The following is a 25,647-nucleotide window of genomic DNA, read 5'->3' as shown; positions in this document are numbered from 1 at the left end:
TTATGCAGAGCATAGATCTTGACAATTACTGGTGAATATATTTAGAATCACTTGGAACTCCTTTTCATGTTCTCGTAGCTATACAAATAACACAAAAGATTTGCAACTTTTTGTGAAACATTGTTTGGAATTCAGGCCAATGTTTGTGCAGATTTCTTTCTAGCTGTGCGTATTGAGTGCATCTTAAAGGCCTTAAATTATTTCTTGAAATTAGGCTGACAGTAACCTACTTCTCAGGCTTGTGGGTGCATACGTGTGCATCTGTGCATAAGCCCGAATTATGCTCCAAGCAGGCACTTGTTCGTTTAAAGGTCAAGCCAGCAAGTTAACAAACACCCAGAGTGGTGCTCTCGCTGCCGGCACCTCACAAAGTCACTGAGAAAGGCCAGTGTTAGACAGAACCGCATTAAGCTGCGGCTTAAAAGGATTAAGTTTTAGTTCTCACAAGAAAATAGAAGAAGGAAGGTAAAAGACAAAAAAGTTAAGAAAACACTAAACATCATCAAGAACTCCGGGTCTATTATGAAGACGGAGCGGCAAAGGCATGAGGTTCTGGAGATGGCCAGGCCTTTCAGTCCGGAGTACACTCTCCATCCACTTTTAAATCCTTATTCCTGGTGTAAGGAAAAGCCCATTGTTTTCCTTTTCTGAAAGCCTCCTGAATCTAGCCAGCCTGCTTCTCTCCCTGATAATTGGGAGGCTCTTCTTTCTGATTTATGGTCTCAACTCCATTGAGTTGAAAGTGTCTTCCCTTGAAAGCCTCATTGAGTATTTTCAAGCATCGCATGACATCATGATGGGAACCACACCGAGGCCCTGGGAAATTATGTATAATTGATGGAGATGAATCAGCAAGCAATACATAGCAGTGAAAAAGTAATGGGGTGCACAGAGCTTTCAGAAATAATGGGACTTACTAGGCCTGCTTCTACTAAACCTCCTAGTATTAGAACAGAGTTTGTAAACAAGTAGATACTAAGATTAAAAATATATGGTTCTATTCCTTCAATAAACTTCTTCACTGTCTAGATATTAGTATACTAGCGTAGCAATTTTTTTTTTCCTTCAGAAATGAGCTTTGTCTAAGACAAAACATTATTCTTTATTGAGTTCAATTTCAACACTTCAGGCTTGGTCTCTGTAAATACTGTCAATATCTTGCTAAAGTTTTTTTAAAGTTATATCGATTGCCATTTGTGTGCTCTGCGTTCAAAAAATGATTGATTCAGAATATGGCGTTTTAAGATTAGTGTTAAGACTATCATAATCAAGATGCAACAAGTTGTCTCAATAAGGGAATTCGTGTAACTCTCACAATAATTGGTGTTCACAACACTGCGTGTGAAAGTGGTACAACTTAGTCCCTATGAAGGCATGTTTATTAAGGAATTTGAAGTGAGAATCACTTGCAAGGCTGTAAAGCAGAAGTAACATCCTTTCACAAAAGTGATAAGGACAAGGGTTGTCTGTAGTATGTAGTCAAGCTACTAAACAGCTTGGAAGGAAAATCAAACAATGGTATAATCATCCTTAAAATACTGAAGTTGTCCCAGTGTGAGGCAATTGACTGCAAAATGCCCCAGTTTGAGACCCATTCCCACATTCCTGTGTTTATCAAAATAACTGATTTTAAAGTACACACCCTAACTTAAAACCACCCATGTGGGACCTGGGTTCTACCTTCTGCACTTAGATTTCATGTCAATTTCAAAATGGTTGTGGCAGGAAGTACAGTCTGAGCTGCTGTTTGTTTGCAATAATAACTTCCATATCAGGGTCACAGAGTTATATCCCTCAGCTTTTCAAAAAATAAAGCCACAGGTCTTTCTTAGGATTTGGTGGGAAAGCTTTGAAAAACAAATGTACAGCATCAGTATAATCACTGCAGACAAACCTGCAGACAATGTACTGGGTACGAGTTTATTAACATACAATAGACAACTCACACACAAAACATAGAAAGGTGTTTATTCTACTATAGTACAATCAGAAATTACTTTTCAGTCAAATTTACCAATTTCATATGTACCAAGTGAGATTGCAAATCTTACCGACGTGACTTTTGTGGATAGCTTTGGTGTTCTTTTATCGCCCTTACATTATTCTTCAAGCAAGCAGTCATTCAGCCAAATCCCCCCCCCCCCCCCCACCTTCTCTTTCGTCATACAAACACAAAGAGATTGGACCCAGATTTTGTCTGATGTTAATTATCAGAGGTCTTATAAAAGACATTTCCGTCATTTTGTTGATATTGGATGGGGCCTGTATTTTTTTGGCTCAGAGCTATATGTGGCACTTTTTTTAACAAATGATCCATATGTTACAGAACACTGAGTGTTTTAGATCACAGTTGCTTACCGTTGCTCACCTTACTGCAGAAAAATCTCAATTTTCAATCTCAAATCTCACTCTCAACAAAGGACAAAATAGAATTGAAAAAACAATACAGACTGATAAAAAGCATATGTAAACAATTAAGTGGAACTGCAAACAAAAATCAATCAATGATAATGAATTATAATACTTTTATTAAAATGATAAAAGCATCACAATTTCTTCCCGTAAAGATACTATAGTTAGATGGAAGGCAACCTTCTTCTGCTGATGGATATGTAAATCATGAGTAAAAACACTTGGGATTAAAGAACATCAAGATTCGGGAAAATCCTGATAATGGAAACTACGTCTAATGCCTAGGACACAAATCCAAATTTTGAACAAAGTGCTCGAAAATGAGCCAATTAAGATGTACTTGATTTAGTCCTTTGTCTAATCACATCTGTTTGGCGACTTCACAACAGAAACACGCTCGCTTGCACGGAGATGAGTCAAGGAGCTGCAGGAAGGAGTATTAAAAACTAATAAAACAAAGCCGGTGTTGCATTAATCATCACCCTCAGCGAGGTACTGCACCAAATCCACTCCCTAATAAAATCTAATACACACAAACAAATGCTTTTTCTTTTGGTAGGATGCAATGAGAAGCAAATATAGAACCTAAATTTAGTTCCGATTTCTATGCGTCTGTTGATATTTTATCACACATCTTGGCAAGAACCGAATAGAATGGATTTTTTTCACATCATTATAAATACATAATTATGTAATAAGTATTAATTTGTTGCTTCTTGCTTGTAATACACCTCCTTTGCACTTGAACTCAATATAAAAAAAATTAAGCTGTAAATCATCCTGGATATTGGTTAATGTAGAATCCTGGATATGTAGTCAATGGTAGAATCAGAAACTAAAGATAGAAAATTACACTACAGTATAAGACAAGTTTAGTGCAAAAAAGAACAGACATTTTCCTGGACAGACATGACTCCTGCAGACACAATAACAGAGTTAAGGATAATATAAAGTAGTAGCATCATCCACCCTCCAGGAGAGACACGGCAATGTTGTTCTGTTGGGCACCCACAGTGACCAGAGGAAAAAAAAATGAATATCCAAATGCCTCTGAACCCAACACTTTCATGTGGGAAGGCTGAAGCCGAAAAGCACACAAATGGCCAACTTCTCCTAATCCCAGTGTTATCAAGTGGCCAAAATAATCAAATCCCCTGATGTCAGTACCATTCAGATCAAATCAATGTGTTTGGCTGAAAAGACAGTAAAACAATTTTTCTTGTTTTTTTTTCCTACGGTACAGCCAGATTGAGGTGCTGCCCATTAATTGATCATTCCCATGCAAAAATAAAAACATCTTAAATAGGGTGTCAAGGTAGCTACAATTTTTTCTTTATTCCTAACCTTAACCAATGAACCAGGAGCAATAAAGCAAAATCTCAGCAGGAAACCATTCAAATGTATCAGAGTAAGTTGAGGACAACAATAACTTTATGAAGGAAATGTAAAATGTATCAGGCTGTTTTAACCTTATTAACTTTTTTTGCTTTGCAATAGACTCGTCTTTGCATTTTGTTAACACAATGCTTATATCAATGCAGGTTATGTTTTTACTTTTACATATTTTAAATAAATAAAAGGAATGTAACCTAAAATGACTTGGGGTAAAGATGTTTTATCAAAAACCGGTAGCTTAAAAACAAGGAAAGGGAGGATATGTGATACTATTTAATGTACTGTATCTACATGCTCCAACTATTTGATATGTGATACTATTTAATGTACTGTATCTAATAGTCCCCAACTTCTGTACCTTTTTTTTTTAAACTTTCCCAACATTACACAGGAGGAACACAATTGTATGATTAACACATAAAATAGAACTTTGACCCAAATTCCACAACCTGCACTACGAGCAAAGCAGGGATACAGTCATTAAGCTAGGCACACCCCTCAGTATTCTTTCCCAGGAGCTTAAATTAACTCTAAGCGAGCAATGTTCATATACAGCATTTTCATGACAAGCACAAGGCATTTATGATAGAAAATCCTGACAATCGGCCAAAGATCTGATGACATCGTCATCAGTGTGCAATTTCAAGTGTTAACATTAACCAAGATAAGTTAAAACAAGGTGCGACAAATCCAAACGTACTAGGGCAGCCTCCAGGTCTGCACACACTCGTCTCACAATGGCAACAAGAAGAGGAAAGTTTCATTTTTTACCTTTTTAGGCCAAAACCAGCAAACAAAAAGTCAGCACAAGGCAAACAGACCCTGTTTTTGAGCAAACATGAACTTAATTACATCCATGTGAATATGTGCATTCCTAAACCCTTTACCAGCTATCTAATAATTACTTAATTAATCCCCACTGTGGGTATTTAAAAGGAGTTTAGAGGCTATGTAGTAGCCTTTACTAGTAGGTAAGTGGTAATTACTACAACTTTACCACAATTGGCCAGCCACACAAGGTTATAGGGCATTTGACATGAAAGAGTCATATCATTTATATATTTGTAAATACTGAAGCTGATTGCACAGACAAAGCAATCTTGGCTAACAGCACCCAGTACAAAACACTGAGTGGTGTTCTTCTGCACTTTGTTTATCAAAGTCGCCCCATCATTTACAGCTGTGTTGTTTTTTTCCAAAGAGGCAGGAAATACAGGCCATTTTAAACTATTTAACTAAAGCACGAGACTTTATTGTGATGGTCTTAACTTGGAAGTACAGTAGTTATGAAATGTGAAAAAAATGAGGTGAGATTGGTTGCTATTAGTTGACAAGATGAATTCCTTATGTTAATATATGTCACTCTTGTTCTACTGGGCTGGCTCAGTTATGTAGATATGGAGAATGGTACACAAAAACGTACAGGAATTTCAAAAGAAAACATGCAAATCTAGGCCAGTTCTGAGTTTTATATAAACTTAAATAGATATTTAATACTTAAATAAATATTTATATAAAGCCTTAAATAAAAAATAAACTATTAAAATGAGAATGAAAATTTAACAATAACATTTAGAAAAATAGTACCCCCATGACATGAATCATGTTGTTTCTGAAAGTAGGCTATTACAATTCAAATTTCCTCCTTTCAGTGAACAGTTTGAAGATGTGTTTCCAAACCCCAAGGCACAGTTTCTATTGCCTGTCAATTCAGAAACACCAAAATGTTTTTAACAGCAATACAATTAAATGTCTAAAACATTCTCTATTACTCTGAAAAGTTTTTGCCAAGACCGTTATGTTCTTCATTGTGGTACTGTATGTAATAATTATAGTTTATAGCAAGTAAAGGTTTATCCCATGTTGAAAAGAGAAGAAAAGAAACAAAGTATTGGCAGACACACGGAGGAGTCTCCACACTGAAACACTGTGTTTTTCTTCTCTTTTCAGCATGGAATAAACCTTTACTTGTTCCTTTGCAGCCTACTTACACTGACGCAGCTCCCTACTTGAAATAATTACAATTAACAGCATTTGGATATAGTTATTCATCCTAAAGCATCCCAAAGCACTTTTACTATATGAAAGAAACCACTTTACCCACCACTGAAGTGCAGTCTTACCCACATACTTGGTAATTCCAGGGTATTCCAATCGCCTGCAGCCACACTACACAAAACTACTATGCAGTTTAAATTAAGGAGATTGTTCAAGGAGAGTGTAATTTAGCCAAGACACAGGGGATAACAGCCTTACCCTTGAAATGCCATGGGATTAATTAATCACAGTTGTGAGAAAAATGCTATTAATTTGTGTAAACCTGTCCAACAACCATGAAGAATTTAAGCATCACAAGAAAGGTTTTACAAAGGGCAAAATAAATATTACATTTCTGTACCATAAATCTCTTACATTACAAAATCCTTTCCAAATCAAACAGTAATAATAACAAGTTTAATTATTTTGCAATGCCTCACACATTGAAACACAGTACATATTCTAGGACATTGAGACAAAAAGAAGCCATTGCAAACTTACAAATCTTACCAGAATTGTGAAATGGTTAATAGCAGCTTACCAATGGTTACAATTTCAGCAACATTGCTTCCTGCAAATCCAGATTTTTTTTATACGTACATTTACTTTAAGTACTCTATGTTATGGAAAAAGGCCAATGCAGTCTGAAAACAGTTGTAGATGTTGCTATATGACTCACCTTTTCAGCATATTTTACATGGACAAATCTTTTAACTCTTAAAACATTCTGGCAAAACCCATATACTATAATAATTCTAAAGATGTCAAACAGAGCATAAACATATTTCGCTCTGCATTCACATATATACAACAGAAAATAATATATGGGTCAAAAGAAAAACAATAATAAGGGTTATACAGAGAGAACAAAGACAACTTGTAAAAACAGTATTTATCAGCTGGTGGAAAGGTTTTTTTTTTCTCTTTTGAGAACTACAGGAGTGTTAAGCAGATGTTTAGGAAAAAAGCCTTCAACTTGTCAAAAACATATTCACAGCATCTCAGATCACACCACTCTATCCAGAGGTGATGACAGTTTTATACTACTAATATTGCCGAAGCAGAAATAGCGCCAGTGGCTAATACCATATTGGAATATATCTAGGATGAAATTACCTTTGTCTTATACATAAAAAACATTTTTGTCAATGTCGTATGAAATGAAATCTCAAAAACCTACAGTTTGGTTAGGATGCAAATTTAGGTAGCGCATTAGCTTTTGCCCAAAATCAATATGTAACATTTTAACTTTGTGCAGTAGGGCAGTTTTTATTTACAGTTGAGGATTTTGAACAATCACTTTATTATCATTTTATTAGACCATGTGACATACACCTGTCTTATTAGGGCACCGTGTCTCTTCTGCATAAATGCTTACATTTCTTCCACTATTCATTAATCTGGGCAAGTTACCTGCTTCAAGGAGTATCACCTCATCATTTCATTGCTCTTGACTTAAGATGAACATGACATCACCTCAAATCTAAGCACTTATTTCACAAGACATTACCAATTCCAAGTAAACCTGATTGCAAAATTTCAGTTGCAATGTAACCAAGGTTTTGCTTTGTGAAAACTAAATGTAAATAAAAAGCAGTATGCACTTCCACTCATGCTTGAGGCTATAATGGTGTAGTCCGGGCTTCCTTCACTCTGTAATTATCACACCGTTGTTGTTGGACTGCTGCGGCACCTGTAAGGCAATGGCATGCAAGCTGCTTTTCCCCTTTAATCTTTAAAATGAGAAGCTTTGGGCCTAATGCAGCCAGAGTGTTTGGCTCCTCTAAAATTGAAAGATATTGTCAATTTAAAAAGGAAAGGCCCAATTATACAAAGGCAATGGAAAAACAGCTTCATACCTGTAACATACAGTAAAAGGTGACAGAGAAATGTAGATTGAGGTCACAGATAGCAAAAGCTGCTAATACTCTCCCTCACACACACACAGCCAGAACTTAATTCAACAAATGAAGAGTAGGTGCCTTTAACAGAATGTTCTTTATTGTTAGCAAACATTTTGACCACTGCAGGTCTTTATTCTATCTAGATCATGTTACTTCACAAGTCAATTTGGATGGAATGGATTGTTTCAGAGACTCCGAGCACAACCTAACCTGCACAATGAAACATGCATGCATTTTATTAATGTAATATTAAAGACACTTCATTGCGGGAGCAAAACTTCCAATTACAGAAGAGAAGAAACTTCACAAATGGAAAACACACAACGTTACAGAATGCACGATAATAAAGTGAAAGAATTTGAATGCGTACACAGCTAAGACTTAAAGTGACATACCCGAAGTACCTAAATTAACTGTACTGGAGATACACTTCAATTGCACCGGCTCACACTTTCTTAAAAGGGTTGGCTATGTTAATAATTATCAAGGGACAAAAAAGCAGGAGAAGGTCTGGTTCTGTATAAGTTAACTTTTTTAAGTCTAACAATGTTGTTATCCTGTCCATTATCCTGACTTATGCACTAATACCACTGCTACTGTAAGTACTACTACTACTACAAATGGCAGAAAAGTCATGGGCAGCGTTAACATTAAACACCATTCAAGCCTGGGAATGTAGTTACACCAACTAAATACAAGACCACAAAACCAGCAATCCAGAAGAAAAAAAATCAGATTCACATTTGATAACCACAATAGTCATATTCCTGTTCCTATGGAGATGCAGTAGAAGGTTTCACATTTTTTGTGACAAGGAATGGACAGAGGTCATATTGGAGTTTCAGTGTAATACATTGTATCTACAAATTAATATATATATTTATGTTGTAAACTCCCTTACAGTATCATTATTTTTAAATAAAAAACATTTATAAATCACGTACATATGTATAAAGAAACTAATAAATAAAAATGTACACAACATTACAATACACAAAACTCTTACTCCATCATATACATAATTCCATCAATCAATACTGTAGGAAATTAGAGGCTCACTATCCACTGTGTTTGTACTATTAAGATGTCTGGCCATTTTTAGATAAGGTAAATACACTGCTTATTGTAAGTATATTACTAGAATATTTGATCTTTTAGCTTTTCTTTTTTTCTTAGTCAATACAGTCTTTCAAAATGCATTTTGCCATTTGTTTTTCTTGCATTCTCTTCTCTTCACTCTTTGAGAGTGAATGTCCGATATATTTTGAAGAATTCTCTCTGATGACGGCAACAAATTCTTTATATGTCTGGAACGCAATGTATCACATATAACAGAACCAAGGATTCCAAAATGACATGTAGCAAAAGAAACATGCACTTATTACCACACTGATCAAGAACACAGATCATTTCCTCTACATTGCAAAAAGAAATCCCAAAAGCTCAAAGGACGTGTTTTTTCAGACAGAGAGACAAGATAGGAGAAATACAATATTGGCAGTCTACAAACACTGGACTGTACTTAAAATGCAGTCAAACAGTGGCAGTGAGATTATTAAAGTGCAGTATTTGTCTTTTCAGAAACATGGTGTACCATTTAAGCCACAGGTCCTCAAAACAATTAGCAAATATATAAATATATGAAATTCTGCACATTTGTTCTATTGCACATAGTGGCAAAACTTTGGTACAACTGGTAAAAGCTGAGCTCAATCTAAAACATGATCATGTTACACTGTCATAAACCGCAGCTTAAACTAGAAGGGTACGCTAAAGCAGCAAGATGCAAAGGCAAGAAAGCACAAAACATGCACACACATTGATAAGTGTGGCAAAGCAGTGACAGGAAAGCATGTTTACAAAAGCTGAAAAAAAGCAGATTCACAGATCAAGCATGGGGTGATGAACAGTGCAAAAACACACTGCAAACTTCCGTGAGACTTACAAACACCAGCTCTCTGTTAGTTCACAGCCAGGCCTTATCAGCATTGCAGACTTCAGTAAATTCTACTATTTCCACAAATGAGGAAATAAAAAAAACAGAAGGGATTATAATTGTGTCATATACATCTGAAAGTAGTTTGACTTAAGTTAGAGAGCAGGATAGGGGTGCTTTTCACAAAATCAGATCCGGTACATAGAGAACTTTAGAATCCAAGAGGTATTCAACAAAACACGAAACAGGTGGCTTTGTAATCAAAGCTCATAAGGACATGTGTATGTGTTGGAAACTGAACACACTAATCTAAATTCAATCCAGATCCAAATTACTTCAGACTGACAGCTCCAGAGGGGTCTTGTGCAACAACAATGAGACACCAGAACTTTAATCCAAACGCAGAAGGTGAAGGTGGGGACATGATTGTAAACACCACGCTGGTAAACACAGTTCCTGCATTGTTTTACTAGTGTTTGAATATTCTCACACTGCCGATTTGTCCATGTTCCTAGAAAGGTGGCTGAGGAGACATTTCTGAAAGTCCTGATCTGACGCCTCTGGAACCAGAAACTCCAGCAGGAGATCCCAGACACAGTAAACCAGATGCCTGCACAGAAATAGAAGATATGTCAATCAATACGCCCATGGCTAAGGACCATCGCACAAACACTTCCAACTTCAAAGGCACTTCTGTACACTGAAGGACAGCAATTGCTCAAGTTACACAATAAACCCATCTTCCCCAGAAGTTACAGGATCTATTAAAATTCACTTCTGGCAAACCTCTGAGTTCAAATGTGTTGACTGTGCTTGCCATTCTCTAATACTGCACGTACAAACACCAAGTTACTGCTTTAAAGCGCAATGTATAAAAAGGCAAAACCTCTATTTTTTATCGGAGCGGAGCGGTTGCACAGTGGCTAAGGATCTGCGCCTGTGGCTGGAAGGTTAGGGGTTCAAATCCCGCAGCCGGCAGAGGAATCCTACTCCGTTGGGCCCCTGAGCAAGGCCCTTAAGTCCAACTGCTCCAGGGGCGCTGTACGAGGGCTGACCCTGCGCTCTGACCCCAAACTTCTCTCCCTGTCTGTGTGTCTCATGGAGAGCAAGCTGGGGTATGAGAAAAGATGAATTCCTAATGCAAGAAATTGTATATGGCCAATAAAGTGATCTTATCTCATCTCTTATTATCTTATCTGTGTGTCAATACTTTAAAAAAGAAATGAGAATGTAATATGTTCCCAAAAATATTAAATAAACCAGAAATGCAATATGATAACATCTTTTCCTTAAATTATTCACTTTAAGCAAATGAGCTTGCCAATGTAGTCCAGAGCCAAATGTGGCAAATAGAAACAAACAAATAACAACAATAATTTATATTGTTTTTTTTCTTAGGGCAACAGCTGGAACAAACAGGATGTGACAAGGACTGATTTTCAAAGAACATACAAACCAAAGGCCACACAACGTGGTCAGACAAGAGATTCGATCTTTCATCAATCAGGAACCTCTGTGTGTGTGACACACGCAGCCCACACAGGCAGCATGCAAGGTCACTGTACCAAGAGCCTGGGATCCCACTGCGTGAGACTTAGGAAGCAACACCACCAACAAGATAAACGGACAGAACCTTTCCTATGTGCTTATATATGTCTTGATAATAGTCTCATTTTACAATCATTTGTCAAAGACTCAAGTGTGATTACATTATGATGTCAATGCTTTACCAGTTCAAGCACAAATATATTCAGCAATTCTGAACATTCCTCCTTCAGGTCAGACCTGATGTCCTTGTCTTTGTTTCAAAAAGAAACAACTGCCCCATATGGGGTTCTCAGTTTTGAAATGTTTTCCAAGGTAAGCAGTAAAGGCAATTTGTATGTAATGTTAAGATTGCTCTTGAATTGTAACATAATGTCAGGATTATATGAAATCAAGTGTATTCTTGCTTTCTGATAAGTAAAAATTAACACATGGGTATATTTTGAGCATAGTACGGAAACATCTGAGAACAGAACAATGTGCTGTGCACTTTCCTCATAGCACTTATGGTTATTTTCGTGAATTAACACTAATCACATTCCAGTTGAAACCTGTTCATAGAGGATCACTTTGGGTTCTCAGCATAAAAACCTTTTAGCTTTTAACAAAAGAAGAATGATGACCATAGATGTGAAATTCAACCCCTTTGGTGAATCACACATTTTAAATTGTTTCTCAGTTCCTGTTTGTCACAAATTATAAGTTTGTGTGAGATCTGCATAAACAATTTTATGTTTTTGATGCTTTAGACCTATGACAGAGTTAATTTGCCCAGGTGAAAACAACATGTAGAATTAAAATTGTCTAGCTATTTCAAACGTGCCCATTTTCCATCACCCAACAGAAACATGAACTATGAACAGGTCAAAGACAAGAATTCAATAGAACTAATCTCGGTAAGAGAATTCTCATAAGCAGACTGGTGTTTAACATACAGCTGGGTGACAAAAAATGGGAACATCTGGCTAATAAAGGACACTAATACTGAAAACAAAGGCTTCCACAGATGTGGGGTTCATGCGTTAATTAAGCAAACAACATCCCAGTATGCTTAGTGTATGGAGAACTGTATGGAGAGACTCCAGGGACTTTGAAAATGGGGTGATGGTTGAGTTGCGTTTGGCAGGAGTTTCAGTGATCAGGAAATGTTAGCTGGGTAGGTGAATCATCTTTCATCACAGTCTTGACAAACAGATGAGTACGTGTGTGGTACCTGCCTAAAGAACCTGACATCCTCGAGTGCGCTGATTGTTTCTGTGGGGCACATATTCCTAGTGTGGTTTAAGTGCGCTTATTTCCATAGAAAGCAAGGTCAGTGCTAATCACCGCTTCATGGTCCTGAGTGATTATCTTCACCCCACATTGCAGCATTTCTTTCCTGCTTTGAGTGGTGTCTCCAAGGATGACAATGGCAACATCCCCCAAGAATGTGTGGGAACCCCGTGGTTTGATGAGAGTGACAGTAATGTCATCCTTATGTCGTGGTCTTCCCAGTCACCAGGTCTGGAGGCAACCGAGCATTTATGGGATATTCTGGAACAACACCCGAGAAAGCTTCTCCCATCTCCATTAGCCTGAGTTTTTGGCTTTCCTCATGAAAAAAGTGTGCCATAACCCTCCTACAATGCCAGACACTGGTACACTATACAGTACGTCACAGTGCATACTGGCCATACTGGCCTTACGTGATGGCCCAACTCCCCATTAAATGACTTTAATTCCATCTTTTAGTCCACTACTTGCAAATCTTTGCTAGCAGCAGGGAATCATAGGCAGTGCAGCGAATATTATACTACCACCCATTAACTAACAATTAAATATTTTGCAACACCTTATTAATCACTTCATCAGTACAGCTGGAGTAAAAAAAACACAACAAAAATAAAATAATAAAAGGTTTTTTGGGCTTGGAATAGTCGTTGACTAAGTGGTGTAGTGTGGGTATGTGTGGCAGGCGTCTGGAAAATGTGTCTCCCACCTGTTAATGTAGGGATCCTGCAGCGACTCCAAAACCACTTTCCAGCTCAGTTTGTATTTCTCAGAACCCAGCATATCTGCAGACAAGACAGAGAGCAGCATGAGCAACTGGACACCTTATCCACTCTACGTGCCCTCATTAAATGTTGTAATTTTCCATTAGGGCCCCGGTTATGAACTCTACTTACAGTAGCTGCATTTAATTGTAACACAACAAAAATTTGCAGGATACCTTATTGCAAAGATTTACACCCACCCTACAAAGAAGAAAAGAAGAAACACAACATATCAGCTGTGGAGCCTGAGCCCCTAACACCTGAAGGCGGCTCAAGATCCGATACAAATTGTTGTGTTTTGTTCTTCTACTTCTCAGTAGATGTAACGTGACTTCTTCCTTTGCAGCCAACACGTCCTGATGGGGTCTCCTATCATACCATTTTGCAAGGGTGGAATAAACAATAAAAATGACTGCAAAACCTGCAGACTGACATAGTGATATCATATGGGATGTGTGTATCAGGGAGTCAGTTGCTCCAAGGTTCCTACAGCTGTGGTTGCTGAGCAACAGATATCTCTCAGCAACACGAGCTCCGCCCCCCCGACAAACACACCCCATATTATATCTCAATATTATGTCAAAATAAGCATTAAAGTAGACCTCCTAATGATCACCATGTAAGGAATTTCTTTAGTATTTTCCAGTGAGCATCATAAAATACTCAACACATCTTTGCAGACTTCATCAATATAATGTCCAGTGTACAAATCAACCGCATCTGTATATTCTACATTTGTTTTAAAAGAAAGAATGGAGGCAAAAGTTAACTCAAAACCTTTCTGTTTCCCTTTTGCGTCCACTTTGAATCTGATGCATTATTTAGGTGAACATTTCAGTCTGGACTCATTTCAGACCTCCCTCTGTTGTTTCTGAATCTATCAGAAGCTCCAATTTGACTGACCTATTGATCTCTTTACATGACAGTAATGCTATGCAATACACTGAATGGGCAAAGCAGTTTAAGATAGCCATGTGGGTGGCCATTGGAGATAAATGAACCTGGATGAACCAAATGACATCGAACACCTCACTTTCAACATATGCAACAAAGCAGTGGGAAATTCTAGCAGCTTTTAAACGGAAAAATGCTAGCCTGACATTTTTCTACATCTAGTCGAGAGATTCTACACAATTTAAGGAAAGACACAAAACAGTAGCCTAAGACAAATTCCACCGTAAGAATAAAACAAAAGATTGGCCTGACAAACCAAACTGAGCTTGAACAGGAAAATAAGCACACTCCCCAGATGAATGCACTCACCAGGCAGGAGACTCATGAGGCACTGAAGAGACTCCTTCTTCGCCTCCTCCTTCTGCTCTGCGGTGCGGACAGGTCTGGGCCTGACTGGCAGGCAGCCCCCAGGCCAGATAGCTTCCTGCAGAAGTCGGAGGTAGATCACCCAGTACTGGGTGCAGGTGAAGTTGGTGAAATGTACATCCAGCCACCTAAAGACCGCATCAAACAAACAGAAGATGAGAAAAATGAAAGGGCAAATTTATTTCCCCCAGAAATAAAAAAAAGTTTACTAATATTAATATCAAAAGTCATTCACACAATTGTTACACCTTAGCTGTTCCATAAATGCCAGTTAGAAAGAATGCACATCGACAATAAAGAACTGTGAGAATATGTTTATGTATTACACTTGTTTTATTACTGGTATTGATATTATTCCTTACATTACTTCACAGGGAAGATATGTAACAGTTTGCTTATAAAATGGTAAATTTGACTTCAGATTATAGACAGTTCGGAATACTTTTAAACCACTTTGAGGTGATTACCAAGAAGTTCTCTAAAAGTTAAAAGAAAAGGTACAGGCTTTCCTTTCAAGAAAATTGTGAAATGTTCCAAAGACATAATTTAAAATAAGGATTGGAGAAGTCAAAGTGAAATACTGCTTGTTTGCGCAGTACCTAACAACTTCAAAATTCAGAAAAAATGAATTATAAAGTGCACCTAGTGAAAACAAAGTGACACTGAACGTTGACATATAACGTTAAGTGGCACTAGAAATGCTCAGTTTCTGATCTGATACCTCACAACCTTGGGGAATGTCTGATTTGATCCCTGACAGTTTCCTAATTTAACAGAGGTTATGCATTGGAATCTGAAGGCTGTCAAAACGAGCGTCACAAAACAGCTCTGCAGGATATTCCTGCCGTTCCAGGGTACCCTGTCTGCTTTTAACATTTCAAGCTGTGCCAAGAACATTAAAGCCTCTAAATGGAAGAAAGCATGCACTTATCATCACATGTCAAAATCCATCCCAGAGATCCAAAAACATGTCTGAAAAATAATTTAGAACAGGGAAATAAACCATTGAAAATGTTAATTAAATGTTGATCTTGGATTATAATCTACTATACAGGCATTTGGTGAGCTATTTGTCAACTGTAGCATTACATCTTCAAAGATTTTTGGAAAGCATAAGCACACAGTTTCTTGTTCCTTACTTGCTGCTGCACTAAAGCCAATTCATAGCTATTGCAAATTCAAAAGTCCAATTTCTAACTTGAAATTCACAAATTCAAGTAGACAAGGCATTATTATTGGTTCCTGTTATTGCTTGCTTCAATGTCGAATTTAACCAAAAGCTGACTTTTAAAAAAAAATTATCCTCGCAAAAGTACATTCCTGTATAAATTCACACACAGATTGCGGTGACTATTTAAAGCATGATGGGAAAGCTTTGGAATTCTCCTGCTAGACCACTACTGGAACTGCACAGCTACATCAGGTTTCCAGTAAGTACGTGGGGAACTTTCACTGGGCTGCACTGTTCTGGATTACACTGAAACGGTTGTGACAGGAGAGTGTGAACTCCTGTGGATGTCACAAAGATATCAACAGGAGGTGTTAATGGTGCCCTCATATGCACTCAGTGTGTGTGTGTGCGTGCGTGCGTAACTGCACAGTATAGAGGCATTTAAGCACAGCCTGCATGTGAGATGGACAAGAGATGATCAACACCACTGACAACTGTGAATCTGCTGAATGCAACCGTCCTGTAAACTATATTAAGAGCAAATGTTTCAAATATGACCCACACAGAGCCTCTAAAATCCAATGTCACCATCATGACACAGATCTTTCTTTAGAACAGCAAAGATCTAGCTGGCTTGCAACTCTTTCTTTAGGACAGCGAATAATGGCTAATATACCGTAAAACAGAGTTGTAACATTAACATCATATTTTTGGATTAAGTGTTGCATATTCCATTTTTAAAACTGGCATTACCGTATTTAGAGCAATATCAGAATATAAATAAGCTGGTTAAAACAATGCTGTTCAGCAGCATTGCCACCTTGTACCCTTATTAGATCTTGGAAGCTAAAGAAGGCCAGGCCCTGTTCAATACTGAGAAGGGAGACTTCCAAGGAAAATCATGTTACAGGTGGCGCTGGTGGACCAGCAGGCGGCGCTCTTCCCTTCATACTTGTTTTAGGTCCCTTTTCAGGCCATCAAGGCTCATGGGGGAACTCCACTGAGGTGGAGGTGATGTGGTCAGCATCACACTCCGGCCGACCTATTACCCCTAGAAGGATTAACCCCCGGTACTCACTTGGAAAGCAGGCTGAGTGGACCTGGGAGCCGCCTGGAAGGAATTAAAGGAAGCTACATCGCTTGTCCCTACCCGGGATTGAACCCGGGATCTTTCAGTCAGGAGCTAGATGCCCCTGCCATCTGAGCTACCACAGCTCCCTTCCCTTCAGACTAGAATTTCTCAAAAAGATGTCCAAGTATAGTGACTGGAGACAGGGCACTGTAGATGTTACTGACGTCCTGACTGAAGATAAAACATTTCAAAGCTTTAGGGGTTTTATCTTTGAAGTTCGACCACGATTTCCACTCTGCAATCGAGTCCCCCGTTAATTCAGTGGTTGAAGAAATGTATCACTTCTATCGACCTGATCTACAGTGTTGAAGAGCTGCTGGTAAGCAATGGCTCCACCCAAGTGGATGGGTCCACCACCCATTTAAAGCTATTATTGTTAACTATTGGCAGTTTTTAATTATTTTAACTTTGAGGTAAAAAAATGCTAAATATTCAAGAAGTTATTACTTTATTAGTTATTAAAATTAAAGACTTAAGAAAGTAAAGTTCCTTCTCAAGCCTTGAGGCTCACCCAGTCAGAGCTTTCTTTGTTCCAAGATTCTGTGGTGCTAAGCAGACCAAACGTATGATTTGTGCAAAACCTTATTATGCCATAACAAGGATATACGTCATTCTGTTAGTCAGCTTTACTTAGGAGAGCAGTCACAAAGAATACACAATGTTCAACAAAGATAAAGTAGGATAACCGTACATTTTGAGATATTACAGGAAGCTTCATTAACAGTTTTTATCAGTCTTTGATTTCTTTTGAAATGAACAGCCCAGAGATGTTCTTCAAAGGAAAATAATCCACATTTGTAATGTAACCACATTATTATTAAGTAACCACATTATTATAAGTACATCCAATTTGCACAAAAAAATTGTAACTGGTGTTGTAATCTCAATCTCAGAGTTAAAAAAAGAGTAACTGGTGTTGTAATCTCAATCTCAGAGTTAAAAAAAGAGTATTTATATGCCAACTATATTTCTGTTAACTATTGACGTCTTTTGGTGTTAAATGTAGCTGCTTGAGGGTTTTTTCTCTATTATTTTTAACCAGTACTATATTTACATTATATATACTTGCATAAGCAAGATTACATAGGATTTTAGATTCCAAACATGTCATATTTGATAGAAGCTAGACAAAACCTAACAACATGAAAATAACATATTGCAGATGTCGCTACACAATCCCTAAATTCCACAAAAATGATTTAAGAGAAAACACGTATTCTTCAAACACATTTCCTGATTGTTCTGCCCATTTTGGATTATCTAATCAAATTAGATAGTTCGCTTGTTTTGTCTTCTTGTTCAATGAGATCAACTTTGAGGTTAGTGCATGTGGTGTAATGTCTGCCATGTAACTTTTGTTTTTTCTTAAAATCTTTCATAAAACCATTTTCCAAAAAACAAAAGACAAAGCCAGTCATTGGCATTCCCTTGTCTGTATTTACCAACAGTCTGGAAGTGAAAAATGAGCGCATAATTACAATAGGAAAGGAATCTCCTCTGCAGAGTTTGCATGTTTTTAGAGAAATTGCTAAATAAAAGTAAACTTACAGTACATTAACAAAGTAATAGAAAAGGATTTACATGATACAACTTGTGCTTTGTATAGTATATACCATATTATTTAATATGTTAACAAACTGTTTTTTTACATTAATAAGGTGGGGTATAGGTACCCTCTACATTTTACAATAAATCTATCAGTAGTCAGGAGATTAAAACAATAATCACATGGTCTTAGATCTCAAAAGTACCTACACAAAGTACTGATGGTTTTACATTGTGTGGTTAACAGGCTACAAATATCAGAAAAAACAATTTGGAATCTTGATCCGTAAGAAATACACCTGTTTTGATGGTTATTCCTACCTACGCAACAGAAATGAGCTATGACCCATTCAAGCTTTGTTGGTCTTTTTTTGGAATTGAGAGTTTTTTTTAGCCACTGCTCAGAACTGTTAAACCACTCAGAGTATGTACTGTGATGTGTGCCCATTCATCACTGTGTTTGAGCAGGAGAGAACTGTTTAAATCACTATAATGCAATACTGCTCACACATGGGACACAAATCGGGTCCCCTCATGCCCACCCCCCAAACGTCTAATACATAAGATATTCTGAGCATTTTGTCTGATTTTACATCCTTGTGTCATGTGTTCTATGTCTACAGAGAAGTAGTGCTTCTCTTAGTGAACTTCTAAGTGCAACTTGCTACACTGCATAGGTTAAGAGCTATGGGCTGGACCGGAAACAATTTGTCATCCTTAGTCCAACCTATAGCAATCCCTTGCAACAGCAACTATCTTTTCTTTATTACATATAAAAGGGTTCAGATCAACACAGAATAATTTAGGGTTCAAATCATAGGTTTATTCCAGGCTGAAAAGCAAAGAAAGAAAACACGTTTTGGCTATGGAGCCTTCTTCGGGTGTCAGGATTTTACATCTTCCACAGCTGAAACGTTGCTGTCTTCTCTTTTCAGCATGGAATAAACCTATGACTTGCTCCTTTGCAGCCTACGCATGCTGACACAGCTCCCCACCTGAACTACGTCAACAAAATTTAGGGTTCTTTTCAGATATGAGCAGTGCATTCAGTTTCAGGGGTTTGAAAATAAACATGGATATCTCTTACTAGTAAATCATCTTCAAAAACCTTACAATACAGTTCTTTTTCACTTTCTACACTGGGGTGTAATGGGCAAAATTCTGATATTTGTATGACGATGTGTTGTGATCTTTGTAATATGATTACTGGCTGTTTTCCTTCGCATATAAGAGTATGAAAAATATTCACACTATTTTCTGAATGCCATTGCTAATACCTAGACATAGTTTTCTATGGAGCATATGGTTTCTATGCACTAACCATAGCAGAATCAAGGTGTAACTGTAACTACGTGCAAGTTTTATTATTTTCTTTATTTTTACTGATGCAAATATACATTATAGGTCTTTACACATTGTATCAGATATTGAAAATATCAACATTTTAACAGAAAGATGTATTTTTAATACGAAATTCCAGACTGTTTTGCTATAAAAGCAGGTAGCAAAATCCTCCAGAATATAAATTGTTAGGATACTAACCACAATCATTAATAATGATACAAATTCTGTGTATTGTTGTATCTATTGTTTTAGTGTAACACCATAATACATGGGTCAGCCTTAATAACTGCCATCATGATCATTTCATTTTTAATTTGGTAACTTATATTTGATTTCACATGCATTCTGTTTTCCACTTGGAAAAGAATGAACAGGACCTTTAAAGGGCTCACGAGGGAAAACAGGAACTGTGCCAAAAACACAAGAGAGAAATTTTTAAAAATCTGTGTAGCTTTATGTCTACCTCTGTACTTCTAGGACTCCACAACTGAAGAAGCAGACTACACACAGAGGCTCTAGAAAAGGAAACAGCACTATATAGGAACAGGAAACAAAGTTTAAAAACTGTAGCATAGTTTAAAAATATGTTGACAAGAAATGTCTGATTTTCAGAACTGGAATTTATCTCATTACTACATTTTTGCACCTTGGCCATTTCAAAAAACCTGGATGGCTTTCCTGAAAGCATAAACTGCTTGAAAAGCTTACCTTTTGTAATTCTATTCATTCTTACAGAATTATTTCTTGTTATTCTGTTTATTGAATCCACATGTTCCCTTTGAGTTGCTTGATATCAGCTGCCAGGTTACCATGTGTTTGAATAATCTGTGCATAAACTGTGAGGTTTAAGGATGTCCAGTTCTAGACATTCCCAGTTACATTTGCTTGGTCCATTCCAAGAACCCTACTGTCCAGTTCCAACTTCTATCCCGTAATCATGCCAACTCAAGGGGTTAAAAACCAAAATGAAAAAAGAGGCCTCTCCATACTCACAACATGTGACCAATATTGTGCAACAAAGAGCAAACTTTATGGAAAAAAAATTGAGAGTAATTGCAGATCTCCGAGAGACATGAATGTTTTAAATGCTTGGCAGTAAAACACTTCAGTTTACCGTCAGCCGGTAAGGATCAAAACCCGGTACCACAATTAACAGATACAAAGCAGCACTGTCATACACATGAGAAGTTACTGTGATGTGAATCTGCAATTCTCCATTAATGCCTGCTGCCAGGCAAAAACCGACTCATGGGCGGAGCGGTGGCTCTGTGGCTAAGGATCTACGCCTGTGGCTGGAAATTTGCTGGTTCAAATCCCGCAGCCAGCAGAGGAATCCTACTCCGTTGGGCCCCAGAGCAAGGCCCTTAACCCCAACTGCTCCGGGGGTGCTGTAAAATGGCTGACCCTGCGCTCTGACCCCAAGCTTCTCTCTCCCTGTCTGTGTGTCTGTGTCTCATGGAGAGCAAGCTGGGGTATGCACAAAGACAAATTCCTAATGCAAAAAATTATATAGGGCTAATAAAGTGATGTTATGTTATGTTATATTGCCTGAACTTACATTTAGGATCCCTAAATGTGCCACTGTGTAGCCTTTTCATCATTTATGAGATACAACAAACATTTCAGAACTTCAAATCCAAAGGGAGAAATAATAAATGAGAACAATGAACTAGCACCAAGCAACTGTATTCATCATGCTATGTTTTACTTACAGTATCTAAGTAAATCAACTTCAACAACTTGCTTAAAAATGTTCCACACACCTCAGACCCTCTGGAGTAATAAAGTGCCTCCTTTCTAGTGTCTTAAGGAGACTCACATTCTGCTTTTTCTCACAACAATTCAAATTCTACTTTTTCCAGTCCTAGTTTCTGCATTGGTCTTAAAGAAGCATTGGATTATGATTAATAAAGGAAAGTACGTGCCAGAGAGTTCTTTTCTTGTGTTTGTTTCAAATGTCATACTTCTTGGTTCTAAATAGGATGTAACAGTCAAAATTCTTTCACACCAGGTTCTGAATTATTTACAGTATTATTACATATGTTTAAATATATGTAAATACATAGATGATGGGTGCTTGTTTGTCACATTTTATTTACAAGAATAAAGTAAAGGTACCTTAAATTTTATATTCTCCAGATCAAAAGCCTCTGGAAATAGTGTTCTTGACTGTCTTTTTTATATTTTTAGACCTTTATACAAATATGATACGGTATATTGTAATAGTTCTACTTTAAATAGATGAAGACGTTTTTGCTGGTTCAAACCATTTAAATTATCTATTTAAGTAAAAAACTAAGTTTAATAATTGTATAACATCAAATATGGGCATTTAATACGCATATTGCTCAAGACTAGTGGTGCAATATTAAAATGTTTTTACTCTAACGATTTCACCTTCATCAAACGTAGCATAAAGTTTAATAAATTCTAACACAACCCAAGTAAACACAGCTACAGAGTACAGCTAATGCACGATGATGGAAAAACAACATGTAAATCAACAGTCGTACATTTTATTCCTCTGCTGGCGTTGACACAAATTATAAAGCTTAGCACATGCAGACTGGCATGAATTCTGACAGGGATACAGTGCATTTACAGGGAATACAGTTTTCAATATTTTAAGGATGGAAATAAAAGGTGTTACTATGTGTTATTTAAAGCCAGCAAAGCTTAAACAGCCATTTTCAGCTGTGAAAAGAAGCTATGATTTTTCTGACTTCAAAAAATATAAACATGATAACTATATTCCATTTGGATTAAATCCTAATTGGCATCTGAAATTTACTTGGAAAATATTATGTTGCCAAAAGAATGAAGTAGGAGAGGCAGGAGGGACCCTACACAACTTCAGACACGAAGAGGCTGCCAAAGAATTCTCTCTCGAATACTGCAGAGAAAACACATTTCTAGGTATGAGAGCGACAGATAATAACATTACAAATCATCAGTAAAGAAAACCTACTTAGGTCCCACTGCCAGTTTATTTGTTCCTTTCATTTTAATCTTGTTTAGCAGTCAGGACCTGGATAGTCCGAAAAAAATAAATTCTTCCAATGAGAAAATACACAGCATCAATCAAAGCTATTTTAAGCCATTCTAATTGTTAATATTACTAATTGTTAAAAAATACTTTTTTTATGATGATCAGATTTTACATGAAATATATCCTCACAATAAAGATTTCCACTCCTACATTATTTTAAATATCAAAATACTTTTATGAGTGACTTATTGTGAGACTAAGAAACAACATATTTTATACCATCATCTCAAACCACTTACAAATGTACATGTGAGGGGAATAATGATGTCCACATAAGAGAAAATCAAGCTGAAGGTGCTTTGGTAGCTCAGATAATCAGTAATCAACATGTACATACTGTAGGTCTTGACAGTTCATGTTTTACCAATCTTTACTGGTTATGACTGAAGCATTATCACTGAGCCAACAAGGACTTAGAACTTATAAGCTTTTTCTTGAAAACAAGCTGACTACTTCCTTTACATGGTTGTTGATGAAAATGCAAGTCAAAGGAAAGAAATATTTTTTAGACAAAAGATTTAAACATAAGATATTTTCAAATATTCAAGTAAGAAGAGCTTAAAATCTGTAGAGAAAATAAAAAAACCCTTACCAAGGGCAACCAAACCTTCTTAAAATTTAATTACACATACAATGTTTCAAAACATAAAGCAGGCAAACCCAAAGAAAATGAAAAATATATGAACACTTCTATTCTATTTCACTATATGATGTTTTCAACATGCCTCTTCAAGAATATGGCACTCAAAATAAATTTGGAGATCTAAAATTCTGGAATAATCGGAATGGATGTCCTATGTATAATCTATAAGGATCTATAAAATGCTTTTACGAACATGGACGTTTTCCAATGTGATATAGTCAACAAGCCATCATACTGCCAGTGCAACATTCACCTAAAGTTCAGGTATGCAACTGAAAGTAAGTTATGTGGGAAATGTAGCAAACACTACTTTGCATGAACTGGTATATGACATCTTCAAAATGTTGACCAAAGGTGTATCTGTAACTAACATTTTAGTTAAAATGTGCTGTTCTAAAGGTATTCAGAGAATTACACATGCTTACAATAAATCAAATGAGCTTTTTCTTTACATGTTTTCTTCTAGCAACATGTCTAATGATCCAAAAGGCTTTTAAGAATCCTGCAGACAAACAGATGAGGCAAGCAATCAAGGAGGACACTAGGAAGAAAAACTAAAATAGGTCTAATAATATTCCTCTTAGAAGGATGGGTGCCTCCTTCAATAACTCAAACCGTATCCCCAAACTGTCTCCAGATGCCTTTGCAGCCAGTGGCTGATTAATTTAATCCATATAATTAATTGTAATGGTTTTATGATACAAAACAGGAATGTGTGTGTGGGGGGGGGTTTCAGCTGGAAGTCATTTCTACTAAGGGGAATCATCCTGGCAGCATCACAAAGCTTTCTACAACAAGCATGCTATCCTCCAGTCCTATCTTTCACGCCAGCCAGTTTCTAATTACAGTGATCTTGTCCTGGACTCCGTTGGAACATTATTCATGGAGGAAAGTCATGAAGTGATTCTGCAATGACCTTTAAAACTCCCCCACGCCAGGCAAATGGCTATACTGACATACTAGAGTCCCATCCGGGAGTTTTTTCCTAAAGGTGGCTTCAGTGGTATGGCTTCCTGGCTTCTTCCAGACTCCCACAACCTTTTGGTTGGATTCAGCTTTTAAACGCCCACCCTCAGTCTCAATTTTGCCACATCAGACTCTGGTTTAGTATTTCACTGTTGCTTCTAAAAACATCCCCCAAATTGACTTTGTCGAGGTCTTTTTGTATTTTTAAGACTTGGTCTTCCAGTCTCACAGTTTTCTCTGTTCAGAACTGAGAAGAGAAGATGTATTGGGTTGCTCTTCTGTAGAATAACAGAGAATTATCATCACAGCAATACCTTTTTGAAACTGTGCAACAGAAATGGTGCTCAATATTTTAAATGAGAATGCATTGCACAATTTTAGCATTGCATCCCGATTTAAATTGTGGACCTTTAATTGTATATCCTAACACTCTGTTACAACCTGCACCCCTTGGGCTCTCAAAATATTTTATTGCTTATCATACATCTTAGGTCGGTTCTTTCTATATGTGTGGAACAGGTAAAGGTTTATTGCAAGCTGAAAGGAAAAGAAAAAGGTGTCAGACCTGAAGGATACACAGATGAAACATGTTGTCTTTTACCATAAAATGTCTAGGTGTGATGAAAGTAGCCACACTTGTCTGTGCTTAATTTGTGTTTTCAGTGATTGACCTAAAATACTCAGGCCTGTCTCAAACCTTTGACAGGGCATCACACAGACGCGTAACCCCCCAGAGAAGATGAACAAGTCAGCATAAACACAAATTATTTGTTATAAGTAACTATTTCAGTTCAGTGTTTCCCATCTTACATATACTGTTTGTTATACTAAAAGTCAATTTCCAAGTGCTGTTCCAGTCTTGGATTCTATCTAAATAAATCTCTCTGAATTTCCTTTGCAGTTTCCACAGTGTTGGCTGATCCCCCCTTTTCCAAAAACTAGTTTACGAGCTAATCCATAGTCTAGATCATTGATATAAATTTGAAAAAGTGAGGTCTTAATCCAGACCCCTGAGTTATATAATCCAAATATGAACATTAAAAAAATAATTTGGCACATCATTCATACTGAACTATTTAAGCTTTAAATTCCACATATAAAGAGTTTTTTTTATTCAAACCATAGCTCCCCTGGATACTTCTTTTGAAGAAATGCCTATAATTATTAAAAATCTCACAAAATAATATACTATATTTAAAATATTCCAATTTCTAT

General features: G+C 37.0%; 1 protein-coding gene across 2 annotated transcripts in view; it reads right to left on the bottom strand.

Moving 5' to 3' along the window:
• Positions 1 to 7,827: 7,827 nt before the first annotated feature.
• snx19b (sorting nexin 19b) overlaps positions 7,828 to 25,647 on the bottom strand; it is a 48,204-nt gene continuing 30,384 nt past the window's right edge. For both annotated transcript variants that reach the window (XM_015337765.2, XM_015337766.2), the window contains 3 exons: positions 14,526 to 14,710; positions 13,208 to 13,283; positions 7,828 to 10,294 (listed from right to left, as the gene is read on the bottom strand). In XM_015337765.2, the coding sequence (XP_015193251.2) occupies positions 10,171 to 10,294; positions 13,208 to 13,283; positions 14,526 to 14,710 (385 nt within the window). In that variant the 3' untranslated portion in view covers positions 7,828 to 10,170. The remainder of the gene's footprint in view (positions 10,295 to 13,207; positions 13,284 to 14,525; positions 14,711 to 25,647) is intronic.

Source organism: Lepisosteus oculatus, chromosome 23, assembly GCF_040954835.1.
Source record: "Lepisosteus oculatus isolate fLepOcu1 chromosome 23, fLepOcu1.hap2, whole genome shotgun sequence".
Classification (NCBI taxonomy): Eukaryota; Metazoa; Chordata; class Actinopteri; order Semionotiformes; family Lepisosteidae; genus Lepisosteus; species Lepisosteus oculatus.
This window is presented reverse-complemented; position numbering and strand designations above follow the sequence as displayed.